At 44.0% G+C, this 15,508-nt stretch overlaps 1 protein-coding gene across 2 annotated transcripts in view; it reads right to left on the reverse strand.

Moving 5' to 3' along the window:
* Positions 1–941: 941 nt before the first annotated feature.
* TTC5 (tetratricopeptide repeat domain 5) overlaps positions 942–15,508 on the reverse strand; it is a 65,633-nt gene continuing 51,066 nt past the window's right edge. For both annotated transcript variants that reach the window (XM_069760798.1, XM_069760807.1), the window contains exons 9-10: positions 2,179–2,323; positions 942–1,439 (exon numbers count right to left, since the gene is read on the reverse strand). In XM_069760798.1, coding sequence (XP_069616899.1) covers positions 1,320–1,439; positions 2,179–2,323 — 265 coding nt within the window. In that variant the 3' untranslated portion in view covers positions 942–1,319. The remainder of the gene's footprint in view (positions 1,440–2,178; positions 2,324–15,508) is intronic.

The following is a 15,508-nucleotide window of genomic DNA, read 5'->3' on the forward strand; positions in this document are numbered from 1 at the left end:
AGATAGGACCCCACTGTGCATTTCTCTCTCTCTCTCTTAGTTCTCCATGACAACCCATCGGCGCCCCATGATCACTTGACGGGGCGCCAATGGCTGGGATGAATGGCGTGCTTCTGGCCGGCGAGTGTTATATCCCGCTCTCAGTGACTGACATCAAGATTTAACCGGTAATAGCAGAGCGCAAATTGTTTTACCCATGGCTGTTAGAGGCGCATGATGGCTGATTAAATCAGTCATCATGTGCCGGGAAAAGATGATGGCTCGGTGTGCGAGCCCGCATCAGAGGCAGGGACATGGCCTTTGACGTAAATGTATGTTAAAGGTTGTAAAGGAGTTTAAAAAAAATGGAAGAAAAAGTTTCAGGTCAGTAAATCTTATTTTTCTCATTCCTACTGCACTATGAATGCCCAAAACATAATGGTGGAATTGCGTGGTTTTTTTTTTAATCAATTGTTCACCATACTTGGATTTTGTGCCTGTATTTTCAGTACATTGCATAGTATAACAAAGTGTTCAAAACTATAATTATTCCTGCAAAAAAAAGATCCTTCAGGTTAATAAAAAAAAAAAAAAAAAAAAACTCGTACAGGTGCATTGTCCCATGGAATAACATGAGGACAAGTGCTATCCATCAAAACCACGGATAACAATTGTCTGAGTTACACGGTTGCCTGCACGAGCCCCAAGCGCGATCATCATATCCATTTACATCCACATGTCAGTGATCGTACAGCAGGGGGCTGTTTTTGTGCATATACACCCTGCCTATTGGAGTACTTCCTACCGGGGAACTTCCGAAATTTATTCACCTTTGCAATTTGGATTTTTCCAACAATCTTCTGAAACTTGCAAAATCCAATTCATACAAACACCAGAACAGATCCATGGCTGGCAAATGCAAGCAAAACCACATAAATAAAGTTCGGGAAAAAAAAATATTTGTAAATAACTAAATTTTTATTTTATAGAAAAAAAATAATTAATCTTCCTCTAAATATGAGGCAACAAGAAGTTTTGGCAAAATAAATAATCACAATTCTGAATCGGCATTATAAATACAACTACAGCTGGTAAAACAAAATAATAAGGGAATAGCACAAACGTCGAGCAGTAAGGAATGTGGCCACGTGTTACAGGAAACCATTCTAGGGCATTAGAAAATTAACGGGATTGTACCAGATTAGTGAAGCTTGGAAGTGCCTGTGTTATAACCCTGGAAGAGTTTATTCGTCACCACAGAACGTGGGGCGCGGCAAGTGACGCTACTGCCTTTATGTCCCCAATTCACAGCATGGAGGATAGGTCCCGCCGTCCTGCAGTTACTCGCTCTGGGGTCTGTACGCCACTGTTGCGCTGGCCTGAGTGCTCGGTCCTTGAGGCTTACCATTCACCAGCAACCGGACAGGGGAGTCAACGCGAATACTTTGAAACACAAATGTCTGGTAATAAAATGAAACATGGTTAGAAAAGGGGAAACCATAGTGTAAGACTTAGCGCCCCCAACCCCAGCTCTACATCGATGTCCTGGTTTCTGTTTGGCTGCAGCTAATCACCAACAGTGCTGCAGTCAATCACTGAGCTTAGCGTGTGTAGACGACACAAGCCATTGAGCTTCGATATTGGCTGCACTGTTGAGATGTTATGCCTGCAGCCAAACAACAGACAGCGGTGAAGAGTAGTGATTTTTCCAGAGCACGCTCGGGTGGTCTCCTAGTATTTGTTAATCTTCGGAGATTTAGTTTTCATCGCGGCAGCTGAATGATTTACAGCTATTAGCCAGCTTGATTACATGTGGGGATTACCTAGCAACCAGGCAACCCCCACATGTACTCAGCCTGGCTAATAGCTGTAAATCATTCAGCTGCCGCAATGAAAACTAAATCTCCGAGCAGTAACAAATACTCGGGAGACCACCCGAGCATGCTCTGGAAAACCCGAGCAAAGAGTATACTCGCTCATCACTAGTGAAGAGTAATGCTCAGTAGTTTTCTAAAAAGAGGACAACCCCTTTAAAAGGAATTGACACTAATGGTGCCACAGAATCTAAAAACCACAATCTACAGTAATATAATGTTTATGATGGAACCTCCTCCACAAAGGCATTAAATTATCGCTGTGTATAATGTCCAGCCCGAAGCATCCGACAGATTTTCTATCAGGCATTGACCAGAAACTCACCTGGCCTTTATGCTGAATATTATGTTGTTTCATGTGGGGTTCAGGGATGGCAACGGCGTCTGCAATGAGCACTCCCCAGCTTTCCACCATATTGTAAACCATTATAGCGTAACAATTTTCATCTGCATCTACAAGTCCAAATGTGCTAAAAAGGAAAAAAAAAAAAAAGAAAGAAAAAAATTACTAAAAAAAACCCCCACCAAAACATAGTATGTAGTAGTAAAAGCAGAATTAAAGGGCTTTTCCAAGGGTTGTATATGGTATGAATGTGTGAAAAAGTGTGGCACCATTTTTGGGGACAAAACAGTTATGTTTTACTATCCCTGGTAGCCCCTTTAACCTTTACTGACAGTTTGACTAAGGAGAACAAAATTATAATTATAGTTTTAGATCAAAATGATCAGAATCCGATCAGAGAAAGATTGGTTCAGACTAATAGAAACCGTCTGTGGATGGAGCCTGGAGTAAAATACTTAATTCTTCTTCTGTTATCAGGTGGCTCCGGTCTGTCTTGTGGTGTCCTGCCAGATGCCGCCACTGTTTTCTGGGCGATCGTGAAGTCACTACTCGATAGAAGTCTACGAGAGCCAGAAGAAGGCGCTCAGGCCTACAATGACAGCTTGTGATTGTTACCTCTAACTTCCAGGACGGATCTAGACCGCAGCGGCGCCAGCAGGATTAGAAGAGGACGGCTGGTAAGTACAGGGCCGCCATCAGGGCATTACTACCCTTACTGGTGTAAGGGGCCCAGAGCAGAAGCAAAGGAGGAGTGGCCCGGACTGTGAGACACGCTGGCAGAGTTTGTGACCCGGTCGGGGTCCGTCCTCTTTTGCTTCTCCTCACCAGGCTCCAGGGGCAGCATCTGTCATCTTTATTAACACTGCCCTGCACGGTGCGTGTCTGTGATTGGCTGTGAGCTCCCACTCACCACTTCCTGGACCGCCTCTTCAGCTCCAGGGACAAGAGAGGTTTCCCTGTGTGTGCGCAGAGCGGTTCACAGACTCCATGGCAACAAGCAAGAAAGGGAAGAGGTGGGCGGAGCCAGGTGTGTGGGGGAATTAGACACAGACAGTGCTGAGGAGAGTTGGTTATTGGAGAAGCTACTGAGGGGAGGAGAGGGGTGATGATGGGAAAAGCTACTGAGGGGAGGGTGATACACAGTACTGGGCAGAGGAGAGCAATATTCCTGAGGAGAGGGGAAAAACCTGACAGCACTTTCCCCTGCATGGCTGCTATTCACAGACAGGAGCCCCCTCCCTCCTGTAATGCTCCCAGCAGCTCAGCAGTCGGGCAGGGGTGGCATGCAGGACTGACCAGATTGATTCCTGACTACATGACCCCTTATTTCCGGTCCTCTATGAAGAAAAGAGTGAGCATATATGTGTATATACAGTGTGTATGGTATGTGCAGGCTGGGTGCTGTAATGTCAGTATATATACAGTGTGTATAGTGTGTTCAGGCTGTGCGCTGTAATATCCGTAAATGGCCGGGATCACACACAGCGAGATACTGCCGAGTCTCGCAGGTTAAAACCCTGCTCTGGCACCCCGAAGCGGAGCGTGTGGCCGTACAGCAATACATGGAGCCGCACGCTCCACTCCGGAGTGCCGGTGCCAGAGCTTGGTTTTAATCTGCGAGACTCGGCCGTATCTCGCTGTAGTGTGACTCCGGCCTATATGTGTATAGTGTGTGTGCAGGTTGTGTGAGCATATATGTGCAGGGCCGCCACCAGGGCAATACTGGTGTATGGGGCACTCGCTCTTCTGCTCATCGGACCCCAGCGGCAGGATTATGCCGCTGCAGTAATTGAACCAACGTCCGAGATGAAGGTTCAGTTAAACTCTACTGCCATGCGGTAAAATCACTTTGTGCGTGATAATTGCGGAAAGTCATTCTGAGTCCGATGGTTCAGTGTTCGTTAAATAAAATGTAGGTACGGCAAAGGGAGTGTGATCAGTATATTCCGCCCAGGGAAGCCATACTTTCTCGAATTTACCCACTTTGTCCATAAGAATAGCTGACAGTTTTTCATTAACCATGTACCAGGAGAGGCGTGTTTTAACTGCGGAGAAGTCTATGGTTGTTTTTTTCCAAGCCAGAGCTATAGTTTGCTTGGTTGCCAAAAATATGAATGATATAAGAGCCTAGGTGTGTTTGGGAATGTTGGAGATACGTTTATTGAGTAGGGCCTCCCAAGGGTTTTTCTGAGATTTATATTTGCGACCGAGAACACTAAATGGTAGATTCTGATCCATAGTCTCCTGACAGTTGGGCATAGCCACCAGATATGGAACATGTCTCCAATAGAGTTACAACCTCTAAAGCAGTTTGGGGAGTAGTTGGCAACTGCCTTGGCCACACTAGCTGGGGTCAGATACCAATGGGTCAGCACTTTATAGTTGGTTTCCAGCATGAGGGTATTTAGTATTCCTCCAGTGGAGGAGGACCAGATTTGGGACCACTGAGTCAGACAGGGTAGACCCAATATCGGACTCCCAGCGAGAGGTGTATTTCAAGCAGTTTCTATGTGAGGGGGAGTTTAATTGTGAGTAAAAGAGGGATATAGTACCTGAGGCGTGGGGGCTTTGACGACACCTTTGTTCGAATGAGGTAAAAGGAGTATGGAGGGTAGAATTTTTCAATAAAGAGCTAACAAAGTTTTTTAGTTGTAAGTATCTAAATATCTCTCCAGGGGGGAAACCGTGTTTTTCTTGAAGGGCCGGGAATGGGATAATCCCGTCCGCATTGAAGAGATGGTGAACTCTAGTTATCCCAGCTTCAACCCACCTTTGGAAGTATCTAAGCGATCTCATGCCTGGGGGGGAATAGGATGTTGTCCCATAGTGGAGCGAGGGGCAAAAAGGGTGAAATTAGCTTTGAAGAATGTTTATGCGAGTCCCAGATTGCAAGAGAGTGTTTTATAATGGGGTTCGAGATATGTTTGCGTTGGGTTGGGAGAATCCATAAAATTGTATCTATGGTGTCGGGTTGTAGCTTGTAGGCCTCTAAGGATAGCCATAATGGAGGTTCAGTGTAGGAGTGGTATAGGGTCAGTTGGCCCAACTGCGGCGCGGTAATACTTAGAAAGGTTAGGAACACCCAAGCCCCCTTTCAGGCGGTGGCGGTAGAGGGTGGCTTTATTTACTTTGGGGAGACCTCCTCTCCAAACGAAAGTATCTATTGATCTTTGGGCCATTTTAAGGAAGTGCAAAGGGATAGGGATTGGCAGGACGCGGAATAGATAAAGTAGCTTGGGGAGAATCAACATCTTCAAGGCACGCACTCGGCCTAGCCATGAGAGGTGCAGCTTCTCCCAAGATTGGAGCAGAAGGAGAAGTTTACGGAGCATAGGTGGATAATTGGCTGTGTAGAGGGTGTCTAAGCTAGCCGTCAGTTTTCCTCCTAAATAATCCAAATGTTTGGTAACCCACTGGAACGGAAAATCTTTTTGGAGTTGTGTTATAGTTGATTGCGGGAGGGATACATTCATTGTGTAAGATTTGGCAGTGTTTATTTGCAGACCAGATATAGATTCAAAATCTTGTAAGGTTTGGAGAAGGGCCGGTAAGGACGTCTGAGGGGACGATAGAAGGAGTAGAATATCATCTGCAAACATAAATAGCTTCTGTGGGACTGTTGCCACCTCTACGCCCTGTATTTTGGAGTTGAGACGCAGCTGGATAGCAGTGGTTCGAACGCTAGGAGGAACAATAGGGGTGAGAGGGGACAACCCTGTCGGGTACCTCTGCTTATTGGGAAGAGTGTAGAGGAGAAGTCGCTGTAGTGCACGTAGGCGGAAGGGGAACTATAGAGAGCGTGGATCCAGGAGAGGAAGTGGTCCGGAAACTTCCATCTCTGCAGCACCGCAAACAAGTAAGGCTATGACACAGAGTCAAAGGCTTTTTTGATGTCTAATGACAGTAACATGCTTGATATGTTGCGGCGCTTACAGAGAGGTAGCAAGTGGGAGACCCTCCGTATGTTGTCTGAGGCCTGTCGGCGCGGGACGAAGCCTACTTGATCTTTGTGTATTAATGCACCTAAGCCTGAATTCAACTTTTGTGATAGGATCTTAGCCAGTATTTTAAGGTCTATGTTAACTAGAGATATTGGTCTATAATTGGACCAAAATAAGTGGTCTGAATTGGGCTTAGGTATCATAGATATTGCAGCCCTTAATGAGGCTGTGCCTGGTTTATTACCATCTCTCAGGCAGTTGAAATAATTAGTGAGGTGTGGGGTCAGTGCAGGGGCATATGTTTTATAGTAAAGGGCCGTAAACCCGTCAGGGCCTGGTTTTTTGTTAATTTTCAAATTTTTAATGGCTATCTCGATTTCGTTAGGGGTTATGACTTGGTCAAGAAGTTCGACCATATCAGAACTAAGGGCTGGAAGGGGGACAGAGTCTAAAAAGTTCTCCACGGTATCTATATTTGTGGTAGATGGGGCGTTATACAGCTGTTTTAGTTTTTGCTGGAAAACATGAATAATTTGCTGTGGGTTAGTTGTAACACCTGTGGAGGTGCGCAAACGTATAGGGGGGGGTCTAGGTAGAGGATTGCATTTTAACCCCTTTACCCCCAAGGGTGGTTTGCACGTTCTGGACCGGGCCAATTTTTACAATTCTAACCACTGTCACTTTATGAGGTTATAACTCTTCAACGGATCACGGTGATTCTGACATTGTTTTCTCGTGATAGTGGTAAAATTTCTTTGATATTACCTGCGTTTATTTGTGGAAAAAACGGAAATTTGGCAAAAATTCTGAAAATTTCGCAATTTTCCAACTTTGAATTTTTATGCAATTAAATCACAGAGATATGTCACACAAAATACTTAATAAGTAACATTTCCCACATGTCTACTTTACATCAGCACAATTTTGGAACCAAATTTTTTTTTTTGTTAGGGAGTTATAAGGGTTAAAAGTTGACCAGCAATTTCTCATTTTTCCAACACCATTTTATTTTAAAGGACATCTCATTTGAAGTCATTTTGAGGGGTCTATATGATAGAAAATACCCAAGTGTGACCCAAGTGTGACACCATTCTAAAAACTGCACCCCTCAAGGTGCTCAAAACCACATTCAAGAAGTTTATTAACCCTTCAGGTGTTTCACAGGAATTTTTTTATATGTTTAAATAAAAATTAACATTTAACTTTTTTTCACAAAAAATTTACTTCAGCTCCAATTTGCTTTATTTTACCAAGGGTAACAGGAGAAAATGGACCCCAAACGTTGTTGTACAATTTGTCCCGAGTACGCTGATAACCCATATGTGGAGGTAAACCACTGTTTGGGCGCATGACAGAGCTCGGAAGCGAAGGAGTGCCATTTGACTTTTCAATGCAAAATTGACAGGAATTGAGATGGGACGCCATGTTGCGTTTGGAGAGCCACTGATGTGCCTAAACATAGAAACCCGCCACAAGTGACACCATTTTGGAAAGTAGACCCCCTAAGGAACTTATCTAGATGTGTGGTGAGCGCTTTGACCCACCAAGGGCTTCACAGAAGTTTATAATGCAGAGCCGTAAAAATAAAACAAAAAATTTTTCCCACAAAAATTATTTTTTATCCCCCTAGTTTTGTATTTTTCTGAGGGTAACATGGGAAATTGGACCCCAAAATTTGTTGTCCAATTTGTCCTGAGTGCGCTGATACCCCATATGTGGGGGGGAACCACCGTTTTGGCGCATGGGAGGGCTCGGAAGGGAAGGAGCGCCATTTGGAATGCAGACTTAGATGGAATGGTCTGCAGGCGTCACATTGCGTTTGCAGAGCCCCTAATGTACCTAAACAGTAGAAACCCCCCACAAATGACCCCATATTGGAAACTAGATCCCCCAAGGAACTTATCTAGATGTGTTGTGAGAACTTTGAGCCCCCAAGTGTTTCACTACAGTTTATAACGCAGAGCCGTGAAAATAAAAAAATCTTTTTTTCCCCCCACAAAAATTATTTTTTAGCCCCCAGTTTTGTATTTTCCCCGAGGGTAACAGGAGAAATTGGACCCCAAAAGTTGTTGTCCAATTTGTCCTGAGTATGCTGATATGTTGGGGTAAACTCCTGTTTGGGCACACGGGAGAGCTCGGAAGGGAAGGAGCACTGTTTTACTTTTTCAACGCAGAATTGGCTGGAATTGAGATCGGACGCCATGTCGCGTTTGGAGAGCCCCTGATGTGCCTAAACAGTGGAAACCCCCCCAATTATAGCTGAAACCCTAATCCAAACACACCCCTAACCCTAATCCCAATGGTAACCCTAACCACACCTCTAACCCAGACACACCCCTAACCCTAATCCCAACCGTAAATGTAATCCAAACCCTAACTTTAGCCCCAACCCTAGCCCCAACCCTAACGGGAAAATGGAAATAAATACATTTTTTGAATTTTTCCCTAACTAAGGGGGTGATGAAGGGGGGTTTGATTTACTTTTATAGCGGGTTTTTTAGCGGATTTTTATGATTGGCAGCCGTCACACACTGAAAGACGCTTTTTATTGCAAAAAATATTTTTTGCGTTACCACATTTTGAGAGCTATAATTTTTCCATATTTGAGTCCACAGAGTCATGTGAGGTTTTGTTTTTTGCGGGACGAGTTGACGTTTTTATTGGTAAAATTTTTCGGGCACGTGACATTTTTTGATCGCTTTTTATTCCGATTTTTGTGAGGCAGAATGACCAAAATCCAGCTATTCATGAATTTCTTTTGGGGGAGGCGTTTATACCGTTCCGCGTTTGGTAAAATTGATAAAGCAGTTTTATTCTTCGGGTCAGTATGATTACAGCGATACCTCATTTATATCTTTTTTTATGTTTTGGCGCTTTTATATGATAAAAACTATTTTATAGAAAAAAATAATTATTTTTGCATCGCTATTCTGAGGACTATAACTTATTTTTTCGCTGATGATGCTGTATGGCGGCTCTTTTTTTGCGGGACAAGATGACGTTTTCAGCGGTACCATGGTTATTTATATCTGTCTTTTTGATCGCATGTTATTCCACTTTTTGTTCGGCAGCATGATAATAAAGCGTTGTTTTTTGCCTCTTTTTTGTTCTTACGGTGTTTACTGAAGGGGTTAACTAGTGGTACAGTTTTATAGGTTGGGTCGTTACGGACGCGGCGATACTAAATAGGTGTACTTTTATTGTTTGTTTTTTTTATTTAGATAAAGAAATGTATTTATGGGAATAATATTTTTTTTTTCTTTATTTACATAGTTACATAGTTATTAAGGTTGAAGGAAGACTATATGTCCATCTAGTTCAACCCATAGCCTAACCTAACATGTTGATCCAGAGGAAGGCAAAAAAAACCCATGTGCAAAGAGTAAGCTCCACAATGGGGAAAAAAATTCCTTCCCGACTCCACATACGGCAATCAGACTAGTTCCCTGGATCAACGCCCTATCAAGGAATCTAGTGTATATACCCTGTAACATTATACTTTTCCAGAAAGGTATCCAGTCCCCTCTTAAATTTAAGTAATAAATCCCTCATTACAACATCATACGGCAGAGAGTTCCATAGTCTCACTGCTCTTACAGTAAAGAATCCGCGTCTGTTATTATGCTTAAACCTTTTTTCCTCCAACCGCAGAGGATGACCCCTTGTCCCTGTTTCAGGTCTATGATTAAAAAGATCATCAGAAAGGTCTTTGTACTGTCCCCTCATATATTTATACATTAAAATAAGATCACCCCTTAGTCTTCGTTTTTCCAAACTAAATAGCCCCAAGTGTAATAACCTATCTTGGTATTGCAGACCCCCCAGTCCTCTAATAACCTTGGTCGCTCTTCTCTGCACCCGCTCCAGTTCAGCTATGTCTTTCTTAAACACCGGAGACCAGAACTGTGCACAGTATTCTAAGTGTGGTCTAACTAGTGACTTGTATAGAGGTAAAATTATGTTCTCCTCATGAGCATCTATGCCTCTTTTAATGCATCCCATTATTTTATTTGCCTTTGTAGCAGCTGCCTGACACTGGCCACTGAATTTAAGTTTGTCATCCACCCATACACCCAGGTCTTTTTCATTGACGGTTTTGCCCAGAGTTTTAGAATTAAGCACATAATTATACATCTTATTACTTCTACCCAAGTGCATGACCTTACATTTATCCCCATTAAAGCTCATTTGGCATTTATCAGCCCAAGCTTCTAGTTTACATAAATCATCCTGTAATATAAAATTGTCCTTCTCTGTATTGATTACCCTGCAGAGTTTAGTGTCATCTGCAAATATTGAAATTCTACTCTGAATGCCCCCTACAAGGTCATTAATAAATATGTTAAAAAGAAGAGGGCCCAATACTGACCCCTGTGGTACCCCACTGCTAACCGCTACCCAGTCCGAGTGTGCTCCATTAATAACCACCCTTTGCTTCCTATCCTTGAGCCAGCTCTCAACCCACTTACACATATTTTCCCCTATCCCCATTATTCTCATTTTATGTATCAACCTTTTGTGTGGCACCGTATCAAAAGCTTTTGAAAAGTCCATATACACTACATCCACTGGGTTCCCTTGGTCCAATCTGGAACTTACCTCTTCATAGAAACTGATCAAATTAGTCTGACATGAACGGTCCCTAGTAAACCCGTGCTGATACTGGGTCATGAGGTTATTCCTCTTCAGATACTCCAGTATAGCATCCCTTAGAATGCCCTCCAGTATTTTACCCACAGTAGAGGTTAAGCTTACTGGCCTATAATTTCCGAGTTCAGTTTTTGTCCCCTTTTTGAATATTGGCACCACATTTGCTATACGCCAGTCCTGTGGCACAGACCCTGTTATTATGGAGTCTTTAAAGATTAAAAATAATGGTCTATCAATGACTGTACTTAATTCCTGCAGTACTCGAGGGTGTATCCCATCCGGGCCCGGAGATTTGTCAATTTTAGTGATTTTTAGACGCCGCCGCACTTCCTGCTGGGTTAAGCAGGTGACATTTAATTGGGAATTTTTATCACTAGACATTTTGTCTGCCATGGGATTTTCTTGTGTAAATACTGATGAAAAAAAGTCATTTAGCATATTGGCTTTTTCCTCATCCTCATCCACCATCTCACCCAGACTATTTTTAAGGGGGCCAACACTATCATTTTTTAGTTTCTTACTATTTATGTAGTTAAAGAATATTTTAGGATTATTTTTACTCTCTCTGGCAATGAGTCTCTCTGTCTCAATCTTTGCTGCCTTGATTTGCTTTTTACAGAATTTATTTAATTTTCTGTATTTATTTAATGCCTCCTCACTACCTACTTCCTTTAATTCTCTAAATGCTTTCTTTTTGTCACTTATTGCGCCCCTTACAGCTCTATTTAGCCATATTGGTTTCCTCCTATTTCTAGTATGTTTATTCCCATACGGTATATACTGTGCACAGGTCCTATCCAGGATGCTAATAAACGTCTCCCATTTTCTTTGTGTATTTTTGTGTCTCAGGATATCGTCCCAGTTAATTGCACCAAGATCCTCTCTCATCCGTTGGAAATTTGCCCTCCTGAAGTTTAGTGTCCTTGTAACCCCTCTACTACACATCTTTTTAAAGGATACTTGAAAACTTATTATTTTGTGATCGCTATTTCCCAAGTGACCCCCAACCCTTATATTTGATATGCGGTCTGGCCTGTTGGTTAATATTAGGTCTAGCAGTGCCCCCCTTCTTGTTGGGTCCTGAACCAGTTGTGAAAGGTAATTGTCTCTCATAATTGTCAAAAACTGATTACCTTTGCTGGAACTGCAGGTTTCTATTCCCCAATCTATTTCAGGGTAGTTGAAGTCCCCCATAATAATGACTTCTCCTTGAGTCGCAGCTTCATCTATTTGCTTTACGAGGATATTCTCCATTGCTTCCATTATTTTTGGAGATTTATAACAAACCCCTATCAGTAATTTATTATTTTTTCCCCCTCCCCTTATCTCCACCCACAGGGATTCTACATTTTCATTAAATTCACCTATATTATCGCGCAGGATGGGTTTTAAGGATGATTTTACATATAGACACACCCCTCCCCCTCACTTATCTGTACGGTCATTTCTGAACAGGCTGTAGCCCTGCAAGTTAACAGCCCAGTCATGGCTCTCATCCAGCCACGTTTCAGATATCCCCACCATGTCATAATTATGCTCCAACAACATTAGTTCTAATTCGTCCATTTTGTTGGCGAGGCTTCTGGCATTAGTATACATGCACTTTATGTTCCTCTCTGTACTTCTATTTCTTAAATTATTAACTGTTCTAACCCCAACCCCCATGCCACCGCCACCCCCATCTTCCTTATTTGTGCCCAGGTCTCTGTCTGCACTATCTTCCCCTCCTATAAAATGAATACCCTCCCCCCCAATTCCTAGTTTAAACACTCCTCCAACCTTCTAGCCATTCTCTCCCCCAGCACAGCTGCACCCTCCCCATTGAGGTGCAGCCCGTCCCTAGCGTAGAGCCTGTAGCCAACTGAGAAGTCGGCCCAGTTCTGCAGGAACCCAAACCCCTCTTTCCTACACCAATTCTTGAGCCACTTATTAACCTCCCTAATCTCCCGTTGCCTCTCTGGCGTGGCACGTGGTACCGGCAGTATTTCGGAAAATACCACGTTGGAGGTCCTTGCTTTCAGCTTGCAGCCTAATTCCCTGAAATCATCTTTAAGGACCTTCCACCTACCTCTAACTTTGTCATTAGTGCCAATGTGCACCATGACCGCTGGGTCCTCACCAGCCCCTCCCAATAATCTGTCCACCCGATCAGCGATGTGTCGGACTCGAGCGCCAGGTAGGCAGCACACCGTTCGACGATCCCTGTCTTTGTGACAGATTGCCCTATCTGTTCCCCTAATAATTGAGTCCCCCACTACCAGCACCTGTCTGGCCTGCCCTGCTCTCCTATTTCCCTCCTTACTGGAGCAGTCACTCCTCCGGCTTTCAGAGGACATGCCTGGCTGCAGCAGTGCTACCCCTGTACTGGCACCCCCCTCATCTGCCAACTTAGCAAACTTATTGGGGTGTTCCAGATCAGGACTAGCCTCCCTGGCACTCTTCCCTCTACCCCGCTTCCTAACTGTCACCCAGCTTGCTACTTCATTGTCCTGTAGCTCCATCCCACCATCACCCCCCTCATCTGTCCCATTGAGCGTCTGCTCCGTGAGCAGAAGACTCCTCTCCATATTGTCTATGGATCTCAGTGTTGCCAGCTGCACATTTAGAGTCAGAATCTGGGTTTCCAAATGCACAACGTGCTCACATCTCGCACAGCAGTATGCACCCTCGATCGGCTGCTCAAGGACTGCATACATGTGGCAAGATGTGCACTGGATGGCATTAACAATCGTGGAGCACATTTCCTAATGGGGATTGCACCAGACAGAACAGTTCAATTAAAAAATAAATAAATAAATACAAAGTATTAATAAAAATCAGACAGCAATTCCTCCCCTGGAAACTCCCTGAATCCAAAGTCACTGAATCACAAGTCACACTTACCGCCGTCCACACTTACGCTCAGGACACACTCAGCTCGCTCACACTCGCTCTGCTGAAGATTTATAGATTTTTTTTTTTTTCCTAGTTCCCCTCAACAGCAATCAACCTTGCTGTTCAAATGCACTTCCAAAAAGGACTTGAGCCCCAAACAGCTGCCCCTTATAAACCCTTAACTATGAGCCCCCACCCTAAGTTAACCCTTATGAATATACCTACCCCCAATTCAGCAACTCACACCAATTCACACAGGTATTTGTTAAAGGCTTTCCAAATACCTCTTCACTGAATCACAAGTCACACTTACCGCCGTCCACACTTACGCTCAGGACACACTCAGCTCGCTCACACTCGCTCTGCTGAAGATTTATAGATTTTTTTTTTTTTCTAGTTCCCCTCAACAGCAATCAACCTTGCTGTTCAAATGCACTTCCAAAAAGGACTTGAGCCCCAAACAGCTGCCCCTTATAAACCCTTAACTATGAGCCCCCACCCTAAGTTAACCCTTATGAATATACCTACCCCCAATTCAGCAACTCACACCAATTCACACAGGTATTTGTTAAAGGCTTTCCAAATACCTCTTCACTGAATCACAAGTCACACTTACCGCCGTCCACACTTACGCTCAGGACACACTCAGCTCGCTCACACTCGCTCTGCTGAAGATTTATAGATTTTTTTTTTTTTTCTAGTTCCCCTCAACAGCAATCAACCTTGCTGTTCAAATGCACTTCCAAAAAGGACTTCAGCCCCAAACAGCTGCCCCTTATAAACCCTTAACTATGAGCCCCCACCCTAAGTTAACCCTTATGAATATACCTACCCCCAATTCAGCAACTCACACCAATTCACACAGGTATTTGTTAAAGGCTTTCCAAATACCTCTTCACTGAATCACAAGTCACACTTACCGCCGTCCACACTTACGCTCAGGACACACTCAGCTCGCTCACACTCGCTCTGCTGAAGATTTATAGATTTTTTTTTTTTTTTCTAGTTCCCCTCAACAGCAATCAACCTTGCTGTTCAAATGCACTTCCAAAAAGGACTTGAGCCCCAAACAGCTGCCCCTTATAAACCCTTAACTATGAGCCCCCACCCTAAGTTAACCCTTATGAATATACCTACCCCCAATTCAGCAACTCACACCAATTCACACAGGTATTTGTTAAAGGCTTTCCAAATACCTCTTCACTGAATCACAAGTCACACTTACCGCCGTCCACACTTACGCTCAGGACACACTCAGCTCGCTCACACTCGCTCTGCTGAAGATTTATAGATTTTTTTTTTTTTTTTTCTAGTTCCCCTCAACAGCAATCAACCTTGCTGTTCAAATGCACTTCCAAAAAAATTTAGGAATTATTTTTTTTTATTTTTTATTTTTACACATGTGTAAATTTTTGTTCTTCACTTTTTTACTTTGTCCCAGGGGGGGACATCACAGATCGCTGATCTGACAGTTTGCACAGCACTCTGTCAGATCACCGATCTGTCTGACAGCACTGCAGGCTTACCATGCGCCTGCTCTGAGCAGGCACTTGGTATGCCACCTCCCTCCCTGCAGGACCCGGATGCCGTGGCCATCTTGGATCCGGGCCTGCTACAGGGAGGGAGGTAAGGAGACCCTCGCAGCAACGCGATCACATCGCGTTGCTGTGGGGGGCTCAGGGAAACCCGCAGGGAGCCCCCTCCCTGCGCGATGCTTCCCTATACCGCCGGCACACCACGATCATGTTTGATCGCGGTGTGTCGGGGGTTAATGTGCCGGGGGCGGTCCGTGACCGCTCCTGGCACATAGTGCCGGATGTCAGCTGCAATAGGCAGCTGACACCCGG

Source organism: Ranitomeya imitator, chromosome 1 (genome assembly GCF_032444005.1).
Source record: "Ranitomeya imitator isolate aRanImi1 chromosome 1, aRanImi1.pri, whole genome shotgun sequence".
NCBI classification, from domain to species: Eukaryota; Metazoa; Chordata; class Amphibia; order Anura; family Dendrobatidae; genus Ranitomeya; species Ranitomeya imitator.